Genomic DNA, 16,805 nt, shown 5'->3' with positions numbered 1-16,805 from the left:
GAGAAATGTAAAGCGCTGCTCCCGACGAAGGAAAAACCAATTCTGCAGGGGAGACCTACCTTGGCACTTGTGCAGGTGAAACCAAAGGGCAGATATGTTTCACCATATTTTCTAGTCTTTGGCTTAGAATGAAGTTGGTTTGGAAACATATTCACTTATGCTTCATCTCCTGCTTTGCGTTTCTGTGGGCGCCCCGCGCTAGCAGTGTCCAAGCGTTTTGTTTTTTCCCCCCCCTTTTCATATCGCGCCCCCCCACCATGGCTCTGGCCCCCCCCCCCCCCCCCCCCCCCTTAGGGGATGGGCCCCACACTTTGGGAAAGTCTGCTCTATACAATGAAATTATTTTGCTAATAATTGTATAATATTATTGTCAAATTTTCAGGTGGTATGGACCCAGCAGTTTTGAAGGAGCTGCCCCCAGAGCTGCTGGCAGAGATCGAGTCTACCATGCCCTTATGTGAAAGAGTAAAGATGAACAAGAGGAAACGAAGCACAGTAAATGAGAGGCCCAAATATGCTGAGGTCAGCTCCGATGAAGACTATGACGCAACTGGAGAGTGTGAGTCAATTCATTCAATTCTAACTTATACCAAACTATTTTTTGCAGGTTCTTTTACTAGATGTGAGAATTTATTTATTTTTTTAAATTTAGCTTCTTTTTTCAGAGTTTAGGCCTTATTATTTTATGCTAAATCTCTACAGCTGCAAGGAAGCGGCAGCGCAGAGAGAAAGACAGAGCTTGGGAGTTCGAAGAGAGGGAGCGCAGAGGGTCAGGGGAACACCGGAAAAGTGGGCACCGAGACAGCCGCCGAGGATCAGGGAGCCGCTACCGAGACTCATCTGAGGAAGATTCGCCGCCTCCGAGCATGAGTGAAGGTCTGTAATTTAAGTGCTACAAATGGTCTTTGTTTCCCTTCTGAAACATGTGTAGTAGAAGAGATTATTATGCCTTTGTTGGGTGTTCAAAATTAAATCAAACTGCCATTTTTGATTGTGGAGTTGGGTGTTTACATGTTTAAATGCATAAAAACACCTTAATTTTGCTTAATAGTATCAGGTAAATCTGATATGTGAAAAACTTGACAGCAGATTTTTACAGTAGATTTTTTTCTTGCACACCCCCTGAAAAAAAAATTTAATTTTTTTTTTTTATTTTAATTTTAAAATTTTAATTTTAAAAATTAAAAAAAAAATTTTCTCACACTTAGTTGCCAGAAAAATGAAGATGAAGGAGAAGCAGAAGAAACGGAAAGCTTATGAACCCAAGCTGACCCAAGAAGAACTGATGGACTCTTCTACATTCAAGAGGTTCTTGGCAAGCATTGACAACATACTGGAAAATCTGGAGGATGTGGATTTTACTACTATGGGTAAGTATCAGTACTGACTGTCAATGTGGGTATGTTGGTTTTCTTATATTTTATTAGAGTTTAGTCCTAATTTATTGGTTTATGTTTTCTAGCAGGAGACGATGATGAGATACCTCAGGAATTGCTGCTTGGTAAACACCAGCTGAATGAGCTGGGTAGCGAATCTGCCAAAATTAAGGCCATGGGCATCTCCAGCAGGGTACTATATTCTATTTATTCATAAAAAAACATCATTTGGGATGTTGTGGGTTTGTAATGGTTCTTCAGATGTAGATCTAAAAACCAGTGTCTGTTCTTACAGATCCCATCAGACAAGTTGGTGAAGCTTCTGAATATCCTTGAAAAGAATATCCAGGATGGGTCCAAGCTATCCACCATGATGAACCATGTGAGTGCCCTTCCTCCCTTTTCCTATTTTTCTTTATCTTTCAGCATTACTTAATATCTGGAGTATTTTTCTCCCTGCAGTGATGCACTGCGGAAATCTATATACAGAGACCATGAACAAAACATAATAATGCTGAAATAGCTGACAATCATAAAAAAATACTCCAGATTTCTTCCTGAAATACATAATAGCCTTCCTCATTCTGACACTGGTTTATTGATGTTGAAAGTGTTCACATTCTTTACTTTTTAACCACAGGACCATGACGCTGAAGACGAGGAAAGACTTTGGAGAGATCTGATAATGGAGAGAGTCACAAAGTCTGCAGATGCCTGTCTGACAGCTCTGAACATTATGACCTCAGCACACATGCCGAAGGCTGTCTACATAGAAGATGTCATAGAGCGGGTGCTGCAGTACACCAAGTTTCATCTTCAGAACACACTGTATCCACAGTACGATCCAGTCTACAGGGTGGACCCACATGGAGGTACAGGAAGAATTCTGCATTCATTTTTCTTTATTAACTTTAGAAACGCTTCATAAACTTAACATTAGTAGTAGACCAAATGATAAATAAGCCAGTGCCAGTTTGGCAAACTGAAATAGATGCTTGCTTTATGAAATCAGGAACAGTTTTTTTTTCAGCTTGCAAAATTATAGTATTTCTTAATTTAAGATTTTTAATTTTCTTATTATGTTCATTATCTTTTAAAAAATTACTTCTGTTGTTTTTATAGGTGGCATGTTGAGCTCGAAGGCAAAGCGTGCAAAATGCTCCACGCACAAGCAGCGTGTCATAGTCATGTTATACAACAAAGTGTGTGACATTGTCAGCAACATCTCTGAGCTCCTAGAGATACAGTTGCTTACAGACACCACCATCCTCCAGGTAAACGCTAAGAGTGTTGCACTTAGTACATTAGTGTAAGTCAGACATGCAGACATGCGTGATTTCTCATATTGTGCATGTCCCGTTCTTCCAGGTTTCTTCTATGGGAATCACTCCATTCTTTGTAGAGAATGTCAGTGAGCTTCAACTGTGTGCCATTAAACTAGTTACAGCGGTACGTCTGCACAAAAATTGAGTGTTTATTTAAAAGCATCCTTTTAGGGCATTTGGTCCAGAATGTTATTTTGCAATTTTTATCTTTTTTACATTTTTTTTTCATATTCTGCTGTATACAGGTGTTCTCACGTTATGAGAAGCATCGGCAGCTGATCCTTGAGGAGATCTTTACCTCTTTGGCCAGACTGCCCACCAGCAAACGCTCCCTCAGGAATTTCAGGTAACCCATTTTCCACACTAATTCACCTAAATTTGAGGCTATTCAGAGTTGCCAGGTTAATGCATGAATTGAGAGCTTTGAGAATTGTCTGACCATCAATGTAGAAATAAAAATTGTTCAGACGTGTTGATGTTTTTTTTTTTTTTTTTACTGGATTGTGCAATGCTAGTAACTTGTGATTTATCCTGACCTTCTGTGTTTTAGGCTGAACAGTTCAGACCAGGATGGAGAACCGATGTACATCCAAATGGTAACAGCACTGGTTCTGCAGCTGATCCAGTGTGTGGTCCACCTACCCAGTGACAAAGATGTTTTTGAAGAGTATGACACCAAGGTAGGTGCACAAGCTGACATGAAAACCCATACAAACATCAGCAAATATAGTTTTATTCAATACAACATGCAGTCAGACACACCATTTGCTCAAGATTTTTTTTTCTTCTTCAGGTGGATCAGGACGTGTTGATAACAAACTCTTATGAGACGGCAATGAGAACTGCGCAAAACTTCCTCTCAGTCTTCCTTAAAAAGTAATTTCAGATTGTTTTCTTCCTATTTATACTTTTTGATGACACTGTTGAATGTTGCTAAGATCCCTTTTGTCATCAGTCAACATTGAGACAAACTAGGAACGTTTTGAAGTAGCTGTAACTCTATAGGATTTTCCAGATGTATTCTGCCAGCTTGTTCAGCCGTATTAAAACTTCTGTCTTAATTCTGATCGTTGGCTGTCTGACCTTGATTATAATTGTTACCATTAATCATTTCTCATTATGCTCTCAGAGCATAGTTATTTTCCTGTTATTTATCCCCTTTCTTCCTTTTTTTGCCTCCCTCAGGTGTGGCAGCAAGCAGGGAGAAGAAGATTACCGTCCATTATTTGAGAACTTTGTCCAGGACCTACTTTCAACAGTGAACAAACCAGAATGGCCTGCTGCAGAGCTGCTGCTCAGTTTGCTTGGGAGACTGCTGGTTAGCATGACTAAGATCTTTCTTTAAACTGGAAATGCAAGTAGTGTTTCTGAGAACAGATGATCCAGATTAATAGCAAGAGATGACTTTGTTAAAAGTCATGGAGGCTCCAGGAAAGCAAATGTTCTTATTTTATACAATATTTTCAAAACATTTGTGTCACAGTTGATCAAACTTGACTTCTGTGGTTTATGAAAATCAACTTTATGACAGCAGTTTTTTTTCAGACACACACAATGAGAGTGTTCTTGTGTTCATCCATTCCTGTGCCTTTTTCTCCTATTAGGTACACCAGTTCAGTAATAAGCAGACAGAGATGGCTCTGAGAGTAGCATCTCTAGACTATTTGGGCACAGTGGCTGCACGTCTGAGGAAGGATGCAGTGACAAGCAAGATGGACCAGAGATCAATTGATCGTATCGTACAAGAGGTAAAAGGACAGCTTTGAATTTAATGATTTAGGATACTGTTTTCTTGTTTTTTATGGGGCCAGAAATGAGTAAAATGCAGAAAATGTGTTCTTGCTTGATGATTTACATTCCTACCATTTGGCACAATAAATATATTTTCCCACTTATTCTTCCCCATTTAAAGTCTCAAGGCAGCGATGAGACCCAACAGCTACAGAAGGCTCTGCTGGACTACTTGGAGGAGAACGCTGAGACAGATGCCTCACTGGTGGTGGGTATTTTCATTAGGTTGAATGTGGTGAACTCTTTAAGGTTTAGATATAAGTTTCACATTGCATTTGAACTGGCTTTTGAGGAATCTGTTGGAAACTACCATATTAATAAATCTTTCTTCTCTTAAATAAGAAGACATATCTTAAATGGTTTAAAACAGTATTTGCTCATGTTATCTCTGTGTGCAAATAAAAATGTTCCTTACTGCAAGTAATTATTTTCTTTGAATGCTATGAATGTAATACTGAGACCTGTTTTGCATTCTAGTTTGCTAGAAAGTTTTACATTGCTCAGTGGTTCCGCGATGCCACCACCGAGGCTGAAAAGTCCATGCGTAACCAGAATCCAAAGGACGAAGACTCTTCAGACGGTCCGCAACATGCCAAGGAGGTGGAAACTACCGGAGAAATTATGCAGCGTGCTGAGAAGCGCAAGAAGTTCCTGCGCAACATCATTAAGACCATGCCAGCTCATTTCACCACACTGAAGTAAGAATGTGCGATATATCAGCAGTGTACTTTCTTTTATTTGCACAAGTGCAGTTGTGTGACTGTGCAAGTCTGTAACCTGCTTCTCAACAGAATGAACTCTGACACTGTGGACTATGAAGATGCCTGTTTGATTGTGCGTTATTTGGCCTCTATGAGGCCGTTCGCCCAGAGCTTTGATATTTATTTAACACAGGTAAGAGTGTGATTTTCTTTTTAGCAAAAGCATTTCAATCCCCCCCCCCCCCCCCCCCCCAGAGAAACATAAACATTCTTTGTTCTTTACCAGATTTTACGAGTCCTTGGAGAAAGTGCCATCGCTGTAAGGACTAAAGCCATGAAATGTCTGTCTGAGGTCGTGGCTGTTGATCCCAGCATACTGGCAAGGGTATGTCTCTATCTCTGTTTATAGTAGCAAGTGCATTAATTGTTAACATTTTTTTTTACTGCACATGATGCTGTCTTAACTTATATTCTTTGTATGGCTTTGCTCTTTCAAAATGTACTTCTTATTCTGCAGCATTCTGTTCAGAAGGTATCTTGTAATTCTTGTAGCTTGCTATATGCTGACTGATTGCTCTCTTTGTCTGCAGTCCGACATGCAGCGTGGTGTCCATGGTCGTTTAATGGACAACTCCACCAGTGTGAGAGAGGCAGCTGTAGAGCTGCTGGGCAAGTTTGTGCTCAGCAGACCCCAACTCACTGAGCAATATTACGACATGCTCATAGAGAGGATACTGGTAAGTTGTCCAGTCAGTCACTTATTCCCAGTTATGCTGTGGTTTGCATATAGGTGCTAAAGGCGCAAAAGCAAAAACCACAGCTGTGACTTCACATGCTAGGTCCATCGTGTGATGATGTCCACCACACCTTGAGTGTGACATTAGGATGCTGGGTTATAATAGCTAACATTTTTCAATTCTGTACCAATTGATTGATTTGGACATACGTGATGTTTTTCCATAGATAATGAGGAAATATAGCATTAGAATTATCATTACTATAATTATTTTAGCTTTTACACTGTTTTGGCATATTCATCATTGTACTGTGGGCTTTTAGGCTATGTCCACACGTACCCGGGTATTTTTGAAAACGCAGATTTTTCTATGCGTTTGCACCTTTCGTCCACACGTAAACGGCATTTTCTGAGATTTTTAAAAACTCCGGCCAGGGTGAATATTTTTGAAAACTCAGTTTTTGCATTTACGTGTGGACGAGAAAAACGGAGAAAACGCAGCGTCAAAGGTGTGCGCCTTTTTTGACGTCACACTGTGCGCCACGTTATTGTTTCGGTGAAATGAATTTCTACAATACTGTTACTGTTAATTGTACTCTCTGCAGTGTTTAAATGCTTACATATACACACACAGTTACTGTCCCTTCACACATACGACTCGGTTCTATGCCCCATCTTTGTTTACTATTTCTAGACTTCTGATTGGCCAACATTTCTACACGGTTAGGAATATATCACCACCTGTTGCTTTGGCATGTTCCTAGCAGCGTTTTCCTTCATTTCTGCCTTTACGTGTGGACGGGATTATTTTTTAAAACGGAAAATCTCAGTTTTCAAAAATACCTGTGTACGTGTGGACGTAGCCTTAGTTGGTGTGTTTTTGCTTGGCCCTTCACTTGTGCTTTCATTGTTAAGCTGTCCCTAGCACCTGCAGGATGGTTTCTTACACAGATCAATACTAGTAATACTCATGTGTCTGTTGATGAACTGCATACATGTAAATATTGTGTTTTTCTCTGATTGCTGCACACTTCTTCTGGGCTAGTAATGCGGTTGTTGGCTTGTTTTGTGTTTGGTTGGGGTTTGTTTTGTTTTGTTTTGGAGGGGGGTACACCAAGTGTACATCAGAAATGTATTTGGAGAGTCCTAAAAAAATGGTTAATAGGGCACTTTCGGGTTTTCTATTGCGTAAGCTATTTAAATCTGTTTTCCAGCAGCAGTTTAAGATTTTAGGATTAAAAAGCACACGTGACAACATGCTGTTAGTACTAAAATTCAGGTGAACTCAAAGTCTTTCTAGTTACTCTCTGTGCTTAGCATCTGGGAAGTGAACAGTTGAGATTGTTGTCCCTGTTGTCATGGAAATGTTCAAGTGGGTTCATGAGAAGTTCACTCTTCATTACAGTCTTATTCTGCCACCTGTGGGTGAAAAAATGCTACTACACCAAATGCATACATTTCTCTTTTCTCTTTTTAAAATTCATTTTAAAAATTATACTTCAGTTTATTAATTTAATTCCTTTTTATTTTAGGACACTGGTATCAGTGTGAGAAAACGGGTGATCAAAATCCTCAGAGATATTTGTCTGGAGCAACCGACCTTCAGTAAGATTACTGAGATGTGCGTGAAGATGATCCGCAGGGTCAATGACGAGGAAGGAATTAAGGTATGGATCTGCTTACAGATGGTTGTTAAGACGTGGCTTCCATTCTTCATAGAATTCGTTGTAGATATTTATTATTTCATTTTTTTATTATTGCATTTCTTATTTATAGAAACTGGTGAATGAGACATTCCAGAAGCTGTGGTTTACTCCAACTCCAGCCCATGACAAAGAAACCATGACCAGGAAGATTCTCAACATCACTGATGTGGTACATTTAACTGAATTACCACTTTGTTGAATGATTTAAAATTATAAATGTAAAAAAAAACCGTAGGGTGTCAGTTCTCAACCAGTAGTTGATGATTGCATATTATTAATCATTTCCTCTGATGTCTTTAGGTTGCAGCCTGTCGAGACACCGGCTATGATTGGTTTGAACAGCTTCTTCAAAATGTTAGCATTTGAGCTTCATTATATAATAGATATCTGTTTTGAGATCTGCTATTGTTTAAAACCTTATAAACATTTTTCTCCTTTCTTTAGCTCCTCAAATCTGAAGAGGACGCATCATATAAGCCAGCCGAAAAGGCTTGTGTTCAGCTCGTCGACAATCTGGTTGAACACATCCTTAAATATGAGGAGTCTCTTGCAGGTATGTTTGGATATATATTGGTTATATATTTAAATGTAAACGTATATCCTTGCCTAAGCATTGTACTTGTACTGTAATTTTGCATGTATTGTTAACTCCTTTTCCCTCTATAGAGAACAAGGGGGTGAACTCAACACGGCTAGTGGCTTGTATCACCACCTTGTACTTGTTCAGCAAGATCAGCGCCCAGCTTATGGTCAAACATGCTATGACCATGCAACCCTACCTGACGACAAAGTGTAATGTAAGTTGTTTCAAAATTACTAACGTTTTTTGTTCTTGAAGAGTTATTAATGTGATAATGTTTACTAGTATATACTATAACTTTATATTGTTGATTTGTAAAGATAATTCAGTTGTTAAGTTAATGATTCGATTGAAAGGGAGAAGGAGTACTTTCTTTGAGTTGATTTTTCCTAATATACTTTTATAACATTCATATTTTGTTTCCCCTGCAGACTGCCAATGACTTCATGGTTATCTGTAATGTGGCAAAGATTTTGGAGCTTGTGGTTCCTCTGATGGAGCACCCCAGTGCAACTTTCCTTGCAACCATTGAAGAAGACCTCATGAAGCTCATCATCAAATATGGCATGACGGTGCGTGGCAGCAGTGTTTTAACAAGTTTATATAAGTTTGCCCAATTTAAGTATATAAGCTGTAACCAGTTTTGTTAAAGAGGTAACATGATGGTTTATCTTCCTGTGTTCAGGTGGTCCAACACTGTGTGAGCTGTCTCGGAGCCGTTGTGAACAAAGTCACACACAACTATAAGTTTGTGTGGGCTTGCTTCAACAGATTCTATGGTGAGAGATGCTAATGCCTGGAGTAATAATGTTTGTGTTTTATAGGGATAGCATAGCTCTGCTGAAGTACCACATTAATCCATTCAAAAGCCAAAGAAATGTAACTATTTATATCCCACTGTTTCTTCAGAAGAGTGGATTTAGTTTAGCCACAAGTTCTCCAAAAAACATTGCAGAAGGCCTATAAAATATAAAATTGCATTTTAAGCAGTCAGAGTTTGAATGGAATTTAAAAAATTCAATTCAAATGTTTTTTTCATCCCCTCTTAGGTGCGCTTAACAGGCTGAAGGTTCAGCATCAGGAGGACCCAAACGACACAAAGTTGGTAGCAAACAAGCCTTTCCTGCTGCGATCCCTCTTCACCGTGGGTGCCCTGGCCCGACACTTTGATTTTGATCTGGAAGAGTTCAAGGGCACCACCAAGGTAGGGTAGTAGTTAATGATTAATTATTGATTAGAAATGAACATTTCAAATGAAAACTGGGTCTAATTTTGGATTACAGCTTTACGTCCAGTTATCTTCTTCTTTGAGGATCTTGTCCACAACCACGATTGGCTATGATGAAGCAGCTCATTATGCAACTTTATGATTGCTGTTTTAAAAAACATGTATGAAAATGTCTGCAGTTTCGTAATTATGTGTTGACGTGTTGTCAAGGTTGTTATCAAGGAGAAAGTTCTTGAGCTGCTGCTATACTTCACCAAGCATGAAGATGAGGAGGTCAAGACCAAAGCCATCATTGGCTTAGGTAAGAACATAATGTTTTTTTTAGTGTGATTAGACTGACTCCAGGACCTACAGTGTCATTTTACCAGCTTATAGGACTATAATATAAAGACCAGAGATGAGCAAATGATTCCCTGGCCACAGCAGGTTGAGATCATATAGAAGGATGTGTCATTTACTTATTTTTACATGTATTTGATCTTTGTTATTCTTTTCACGCAGGTTTCCTTGTGATCATGCATCCCAGCCAGATGTTTATGCAGGAGGTGAAGTCTTTGTATAATGGCATCCTGGCTGACAGTGGCTCCTCAATTAACCTCAAAATTCAGATCCTCAAAAACCTCCAGACATACCTTCAGGAGGAAGACACGCGGATGCAGGAAGCAGACAGAGAATGTAAGTAATTTGTTTTTTTAAACAGCTTTTAGACGTCACAGTGAATAATATACTTGTTATAACATTTTGTCAATTCAAGTGATTTTATTACTTCACTATATAAAAATGAACATCGTCTAGAAGGGACAATCTGTATATTTTATGGTTTTTTTGTACTTGTAGGGAAGAAAATGTCCAAACAAGAGGATCTGAAGGAGATGGGAGACATCTCTTCGGGGATGAGCAGCTCCATTATGCAGCTTTATTTAAAGCAGGTGTTGGAGGCTTTCTTCCACACCCAATCCAGCGTACGTCACTTTGCTCTCAACGTCATAGCTCTCACGCTCAACCAGGGTCTCATCCATCCTGTTCAGGTAATTGAAAGCAAGAACTTGTCACGTGTCATTATTATATCACTATCAATAAATAATTGTTTGTGTTTGGTCTATTGATAGCACTTTTTTTCCTCAAAGTAATTTTTGTATGCAAGCATCTTAAAGCTAACCAATATTCATTAGTTTGTAGTTATTGTAAAATCACTAGTTACTTTCATTTTAATCTGTTTTCTCTTTTTTTCATGAACAGAAGTAAAATGCATATGCATGTGAACTTCACTGCTTTTATCCTGTCTGTGTAGTGTGTACCCTACCTCATTGCAATGGGAACAGACCCAGAGCCCAGCATGAGGAACAAAGCAGACCAGCAGCTGGTGGAGATTGACAAGAAGTACACAGGATTCATCCACGTGAGTTGGTGTTTTTCATTTTTTTTCGCATTCCAGATTTAGGTCTTACCTTGTTACTTTTTGGGGTTTTTTTGTCTTCTTTTAACCCTCTTTAACTTTAGCACAAACAGCTGCAAAAAACAACCAGAATAACAGTAATACAGTATGGACAAGATGAGCCTTAGATTTGTGACAAAAAAATCCATCCGTGCATTTTCTTAACTGCTTGTCCAGTTCAGGGTTTTGGGGTGCTAGAGCCTATCCAGGTGTGTCAGGGCGAAAGGCAGGGTACACCCTGTACAGATCACAACATTTATTCTACCCACTGCACCATTTAATGCCAGAACAGTTTCCAGTCTCTTGAGAGATCATGTTCTGGATCTTCTGCTGTAAAGAAGATCAAAAAACATAACATTCAGGATTTTGGTCTAATCTAATGATAAATGTACCACAGCCATTCATTTATTCACTGTTCTTTTTAATAAAGTGAATGTACATGATACTTTTTTTAAAAGGAACATTATCAGTACAATAATTGTCCCAGTAGTTATAGAAATGCTGTGTTTCTAACACTCGTCACCCAATATATTTTATGACAGATGAAGGCAGTTGCTGGGATGAAGATGTCATACAGTTTGCAGCAGGCCATTAATTCATCTCGTAAATCCATCATAAGAGGATTCAGACAGGACGAGACCCACTCGGCACTCTGCTCCCACCTCTTCACTATGATCCGGGGGAACCGACAACACCGGAGGGCTTTTCTCATCTCGCTGCTGAACCTCTTTGATGACAGTGCTGTGAGTTAACCAGCATTCATCTTGGCACATGTTATGACTCCTTAGTGGCAAATGGTGTTTCCTAATTAACTGTATGCAATGTAAAAATATACTTTGAGTTCTTTGCTTTGTGGTAAGTGTAATAACAGGTGTGTTATGACAACTCTTAAGGTTAGAACTAGCCTGACATCATTATGCAAATGTAAATTAGTCTAGAAATGCCGCTGGTTACAACTAGATAGAATTACAACAAATCAGAACAACACAATGTGTACAATAATACCCATATTAGGCCAAATGTAAAGAGAGAAAAGGGAATCCAGACAAATGAAAACATGAGCTTTCAGATTCCTCTGGTTGCTGAGCTTGGATAACACTGATCTTAAAGGAAGACCTTTTTATTAAGCGACAAATGCTGAAGTTCAGTCTACAATATTACATCTTTTCTGATTTCACTATACACAGTTAACTTTTTATGTATGAGCATTTGAACTCAAATTGGGTAATATTGCACTGTTATTTTGTACCAAGTGCTAACTTTTGATCAAGCTCCACATTTCTTTTCTTTCTGCAGAAGACGGACGTAAACATGCTCCTGTTTATCGCAGACAACCTTGCTTGTTTTCCATACCAGAGCCAGGAGGAGCCTCTCTTCATCATGCACCATATAGACATCACCCTGTCAGTCTCTGGCAGCAACTTGTTGCAAACCTTTAAAGAGGTGGGGAAGACCTGAGATTTATTCTTTTTTTTTTAAATCCAGAGAATTACACTGCTGGAACAAAAAAATATTAATAGATTGTCCTTTCTGTCCAGCTTCTTCTAAAGGAACCAAGACGTAAAGAGAAAAAGGTCAAGAAAGAGTGGAAGAACTCATCAGATGGAGAGGATGATGAGGAAAAGATGAACTGCGACTCTTGGAGGAGTGAAGATGCAGAGAACAGCAATGGTGAGGACAATGAAGACACTGACGACGATGTGGTACGACGGCCAAAAAAGACGAAAAAACCTGTTGCAAACTCGGAGAGCTCGGAGTCCGAGTCTGATCTGGAGGATTTGGATGTGGACGATGTGGAGAAAGTAATGAGGCTCCTCCCAGATAATCCCACAGGTCTCTTGGACTTTGCAAACGCAGTTCAGGGCATTCTGCTTCTGCTGGTGCTCAAACAGCATCTGAAAAACCAATATGGATTCTCTGACAGGTTAGTAATTGTGGATTGATTTAACAAACTCAGAACATCTGCCAAAATGGGACCTTGTGACTTCTACAACTGACCAAAAAATGTTTTGTCTTCCAACAGTAAAATCCAGAAATACTCTCCAACAGAGTCAGCCAAGGTGTACGACAAGGCAGTGAACAGAAAAGGCAACATTCACTTTCACCCACGACAAACCATCGACTTTATCTCCAACAACATGGCTCACGCCACGCTGACAGATGGTGTAAAGAAGCAGATAGTCAAACAGTATCTAGATGTAAGTAACAAAGCTTAATCAGCCTGACTAAAGTGTTTTGAGTTCACTGGTTTATATTATTGTCTGTCCTCTAAGCAGTTACACGAGTTTAGTGTAGAATTTAATTATCACACAAAAATGTTTTTTAATAAATTTTTCTTACTTACTGAACTTACTAAAATATGAGTTTTGCCTTAAATTTGCGATTCAAACTAGAGATGGCACGATACCACATTTTATGTCTGATACCGATATTATAAATATGGATATCTGCCGATACCGATATGAATCCGATATAGTGTATTTTTTAATCAATAAAACTGTTTTTTTTTTTTGTTTGTTTTTTTAATATCTTGCTGCATAAGTTCATACTCAAGTAAAAAAAAACAAAAAAAAAACCCTAAAGCTATTCTGTTACGGCTGTATGCAAAAAATACAGTGCACCCAAAATATTTCATAGTTCAGCAATACTGATCGATCTAATAAACTTAAACCTACTCCATCCTCCCTATTCTGGTATTTTAAAGAGTACTTAGCAGAAATATTAAGCAACCTAAGTAAGAGTTGCCAACTCCCAGCAAAAAAAAAAAAAAAAAAGGGAACCACCCCCCACCCTCGCGATGCTTAAACGACGTAATCAACTTTAATTTAATGCATGTGATAAAAAAAATAAAGGCACAGAAATCAATTATTTTTCCACAATAATTAAGTAGATTCAACATCTTTCTTCAACAGAACTGCAGACTGCACAGATGGTACCTTCCCAAAGGGGAAAGTACTATAGCTTACTAGGGTATATTAGACTTAATAGTTACTATATACAGTAATGGACTTCTATACATTTTACATCAGATTAAAACTTTGGGTGTAAGATTCAGATAATTATTTAATAAAAGCTAGACATTTTAAATTACAATAAGAAAGAAAAGTATTTCTTTGTGCCCCCCTTTTCCCCGTTAATGCCCTATCTGGCCCCCTGGCATAAGCTTGCTAGATCCGCCCCTGCACAGTTACCAGCCGTCAGCTGCGTAGAAAAGGATCCTGGTGTAGAAAGTAATATTAAATAAATTCTAACAACAGCTTATCAAGCTTAAATGTGCTGCTGTTGTTCAGCCACTGGTTTCCCCTTTCTGGTGCAAAGTCGGCCATAAACAAACAAGAGAGACGGGAGTTGCTACAGAAAAGCCGATCAGCCGATCATTGATCAGTTTCATGATTGAAGTAGCAACAGGAGATGGAGAGAGAAGAGGTAGTCGCTCCATAAATCGGTTGTTAAGCTTAACGTGCGAATGCTTTACAAACATTCAGAGATGAACTTACCCACTTGCTTTACTTCTCTCTGGGATCACTTTCTCGGAGATGAAATGCTGGCTTGGTAGCAAGGATCCAAATGCTCAATCAGACCGCTGACAGGTCTCGCACGCCACAGCCTCTCTAATCACGTGATGCATACTGCTCCGACGTGCTAAGGTTATGAGCTGAGTTACACCATGTCGCAAGTTTTGTGAGGTGCTTTCGTGATATTTAATGGATCGGATTAGATTTTTTATTTCTCACCGATATCCGATTCAGTAATTTAGGTCCGTATCAGACCGATACCGATATGTAATACCGGATCGGTCCATCTCTAATTCAAACAGACTGCAGTGAATATGAGTTTTGCCCTTTATTCAATATTTGGTTTGCATGGTTATAACTGCTGATTAGCCTGAAGCTTCGTCTCAAAGTTGGTTTCTTTTCTTTTTACTTTTCACAGTTCAAAGTTCTGATGGAACATCTGGACCCAGATGAAGAGGATGAGGAGGGGGAAGCATCTGCCAGTGCGAACATCAGAAACAAAGCCATAAATGCTCTATTGGGAGGCTCCGGCCCCCTGTCAGGACCGAGTCCGCGCAATCAGGCCGGACCAGAGACGGATGATGATGATAGTGATGGTGACGAGAGGACCCCAGGGGTGAGATAAATGGATACACACTCTTTTTGTAAAATGCTAATTAAAAGCAATTGAGGAAATTTCTTTAAAAAAAAATTTTTTTTTGTTCTTTGCTCTCTACAGTCCTCTCGAAAGTCAAGGCGAGCAGGTGACTCCTCGGATCCTGGTCGGATGAGTGAGACAGTGGAGGTTATGGATGTGATTGCGCTTTGCTGCCCCAAATATAAAGACCGGCCGCAGATAGCTCGAGTCATCCAAAAGACCTCACATGGGTACAGCATCCACTGGATGGCTGGTTCGTACTCGGGGCCCTGGGCAGAAGCCAAGAAACGTGATGGCCGAAAACTGGTGCCTTGGGTGGACACTATTAAGGAGTCGGACATCATTTACAAGAAGATTGCCTTGACCAGCAACCACAAACTGAGCAACAAAGTAGTACAGACTTTACGCTCACTGTATGCAGCACGGGAAGGAGGGGCTAGCTAATGGCTCCAATGTGGTGGGGTTTTTTGTTTTGTTTTGTTTTTTTAATTTTTTTTTTTTTGGTTCCCCTGTTCCATTTCTACTTTATTATAAATCCTCCTCTTCACTGCTCCTGCTCCTTCTCCTCCTCCTCAACCTGCCACCTCCAACAACACAGCCAAACTTCACTGGATTCCTACCCTCCCTCTCTCCTTCCTCATTTTTGTAAGAAAACACGAGGGCAAGAATATTTGACACTACATACTTTTACATGAGTTATTCTTGCAAAAATGACACAAAACATAAGACTTATATTAGAGGGACTGCTCATGTTTCGTTTGTGTACAAGTTCAGAGGATAGAATCCTGAAGGCATTAAAGGAATAATACATCCCGATTATCCCTTAAAAGGCTATCAGAGACGAGACCTGGAGGGAAATGTTTTGTCGACATTGTTGTGGGAGCTCCTTCGCTGTTGTGCAGCAGATTCTAGTCGCTCATTTCTACTCCCACTGTATCATAGTTTAACACGACAAAAAATTAAAATGTTTATATCTCTGAAGACAAAAAAGCTGTAAAAAAAAAAGAATAAAACCTTAAGTGAATGTTGGAAATTAGTCTTTTTGATGTTCTTATTAAAGTGTTTTTGGAGTTTATTATACTACTAGCAACCGGATGGTTTTTTCCTTTTAGCTTTTAGATATTTGAGGAAAAAAACAGATGACAAAAAACAAACAAAAAAACAAGAATTTTTATTTTTGTTCACTTTTATTTGTCCATGCTGTACAATGGCAGAGTCCTCTGAATATAATTTATTCTATTTCGAACTACGCATGCAGTATATGTGGCCTATTGCAGGAGGATATTTTGTAAATGTAGATTTTGTTGTATTAGGTCACCCTAGTAATAAGAGGAAAGGGGATTCATACCCTTTTGGTGGAACAAATACTGCAATAAATTTTCTACTTCTCTTTGTCACTTGTCTGCTCAAACTGTTGATCCAATCTGTTCATCTTGCCAAAGTGAAGAAAATCATTGGACGGATATGACTGAGAGAGTCTTTACATGATGTCAGATTATAGGATTTTTGTCCAAAGGATGATCATTTTATCACAGTTTTTCCTAAAGTGTGCATAAGGTGATTTATAGTATAGTTTTTGATTTTGCTGAATCATATTATACAAACCTGTCAGGCAACTTAAGTATTAGAGTCGAAAGTTGTCAGAGGACTTTTCTTATATTTTTTAGATCTCATCCTCATGTACAAATGAAGCATTTTTACATGCATATGAGAGTGCTGCTGTCCTTACATTTGATAAGCATATATACACTATTCCACCACATCCCAAAGGTACT

The 16,805-nt window shown here is 39.1% G+C and overlaps 1 protein-coding gene across 4 annotated transcripts in view; it reads left to right on the top strand.

Annotated features, from left to right (window-relative positions):
• Positions 1-16,422, top strand: part of nipbla (NIPBL cohesin loading factor a) — a 28,291-nt gene extending 11,869 nt beyond the window's left edge. For 3 of the 4 annotated variants that reach the window (XM_086314528.1, XM_086314527.1, XM_086314530.1), the window contains 36 exons: positions 383-559; positions 703-876; positions 1,209-1,370; positions 1,463-1,569; positions 1,672-1,758; positions 2,017-2,248; positions 2,499-2,650; positions 2,745-2,825; positions 2,947-3,047; positions 3,252-3,381; positions 3,495-3,577; positions 3,887-4,019; positions 4,306-4,449; positions 4,614-4,700; positions 4,970-5,190; positions 5,284-5,386; positions 5,480-5,578; positions 5,784-5,930; positions 7,462-7,596; positions 7,706-7,804; positions 7,936-7,989; positions 8,080-8,188; positions 8,302-8,432; positions 8,647-8,787; positions 8,901-8,994; positions 9,265-9,419; positions 9,654-9,744; positions 9,945-10,118; positions 10,281-10,471; positions 10,735-10,842; positions 11,421-11,621; positions 12,175-12,321; positions 12,417-12,802; positions 12,902-13,076; positions 14,812-15,009; positions 15,112-16,422. In XM_086314528.1, the coding sequence (XP_086170654.1) occupies positions 383-559; positions 703-876; positions 1,209-1,370; positions 1,463-1,569; positions 1,672-1,758; positions 2,017-2,248; positions 2,499-2,650; positions 2,745-2,825; positions 2,947-3,047; positions 3,252-3,381; positions 3,495-3,577; positions 3,887-4,019; positions 4,306-4,449; positions 4,614-4,700; positions 4,970-5,190; positions 5,284-5,386; positions 5,480-5,578; positions 5,784-5,930; positions 7,462-7,596; positions 7,706-7,804; positions 7,936-7,989; positions 8,080-8,188; positions 8,302-8,432; positions 8,647-8,787; positions 8,901-8,994; positions 9,265-9,419; positions 9,654-9,744; positions 9,945-10,118; positions 10,281-10,471; positions 10,735-10,842; positions 11,421-11,621; positions 12,175-12,321; positions 12,417-12,802; positions 12,902-13,076; positions 14,812-15,009; positions 15,112-15,474 (5,372 nt within the window). In that variant the 3' untranslated portion in view covers positions 15,475-16,422. The remainder of the gene's footprint in view (positions 1-382; positions 560-702; positions 877-1,208; positions 1,371-1,462; positions 1,570-1,671; positions 1,759-2,016; positions 2,249-2,498; positions 2,651-2,744; positions 2,826-2,946; positions 3,048-3,251; positions 3,382-3,494; positions 3,578-3,886; positions 4,020-4,305; positions 4,450-4,613; positions 4,701-4,969; positions 5,191-5,283; positions 5,387-5,479; positions 5,579-5,783; positions 5,931-7,461; positions 7,597-7,705; positions 7,805-7,935; positions 7,990-8,079; positions 8,189-8,301; positions 8,433-8,646; positions 8,788-8,900; positions 8,995-9,264; positions 9,420-9,653; positions 9,745-9,944; positions 10,119-10,280; positions 10,472-10,734; positions 10,843-11,420; positions 11,622-12,174; positions 12,322-12,416; positions 12,803-12,901; positions 13,077-14,811; positions 15,010-15,111) is intronic. The other variant, XM_086314529.1, reaches the window with a different exon arrangement.
• Positions 16,423-16,805: the final 383 nt, after the last annotated feature.

The sequence above is a fragment of the Aulonocara sp. 'chitande type north' Nkhata Bay genome, linkage group LG12 (assembly GCF_057382095.1).
Source record: "Aulonocara sp. 'chitande type north' Nkhata Bay isolate Kocher_YH1m ecotype deep benthic linkage group LG12, A_spYH_male_GT1.1, whole genome shotgun sequence".
NCBI classification, from domain to species: Eukaryota; Metazoa; Chordata; class Actinopteri; order Cichliformes; family Cichlidae; genus Aulonocara; species Aulonocara sp. 'chitande type north' Nkhata Bay.
Note: the sequence above shows the minus strand (reverse complement) of the source record. Positions and strands in the feature narration are given on the sequence as shown.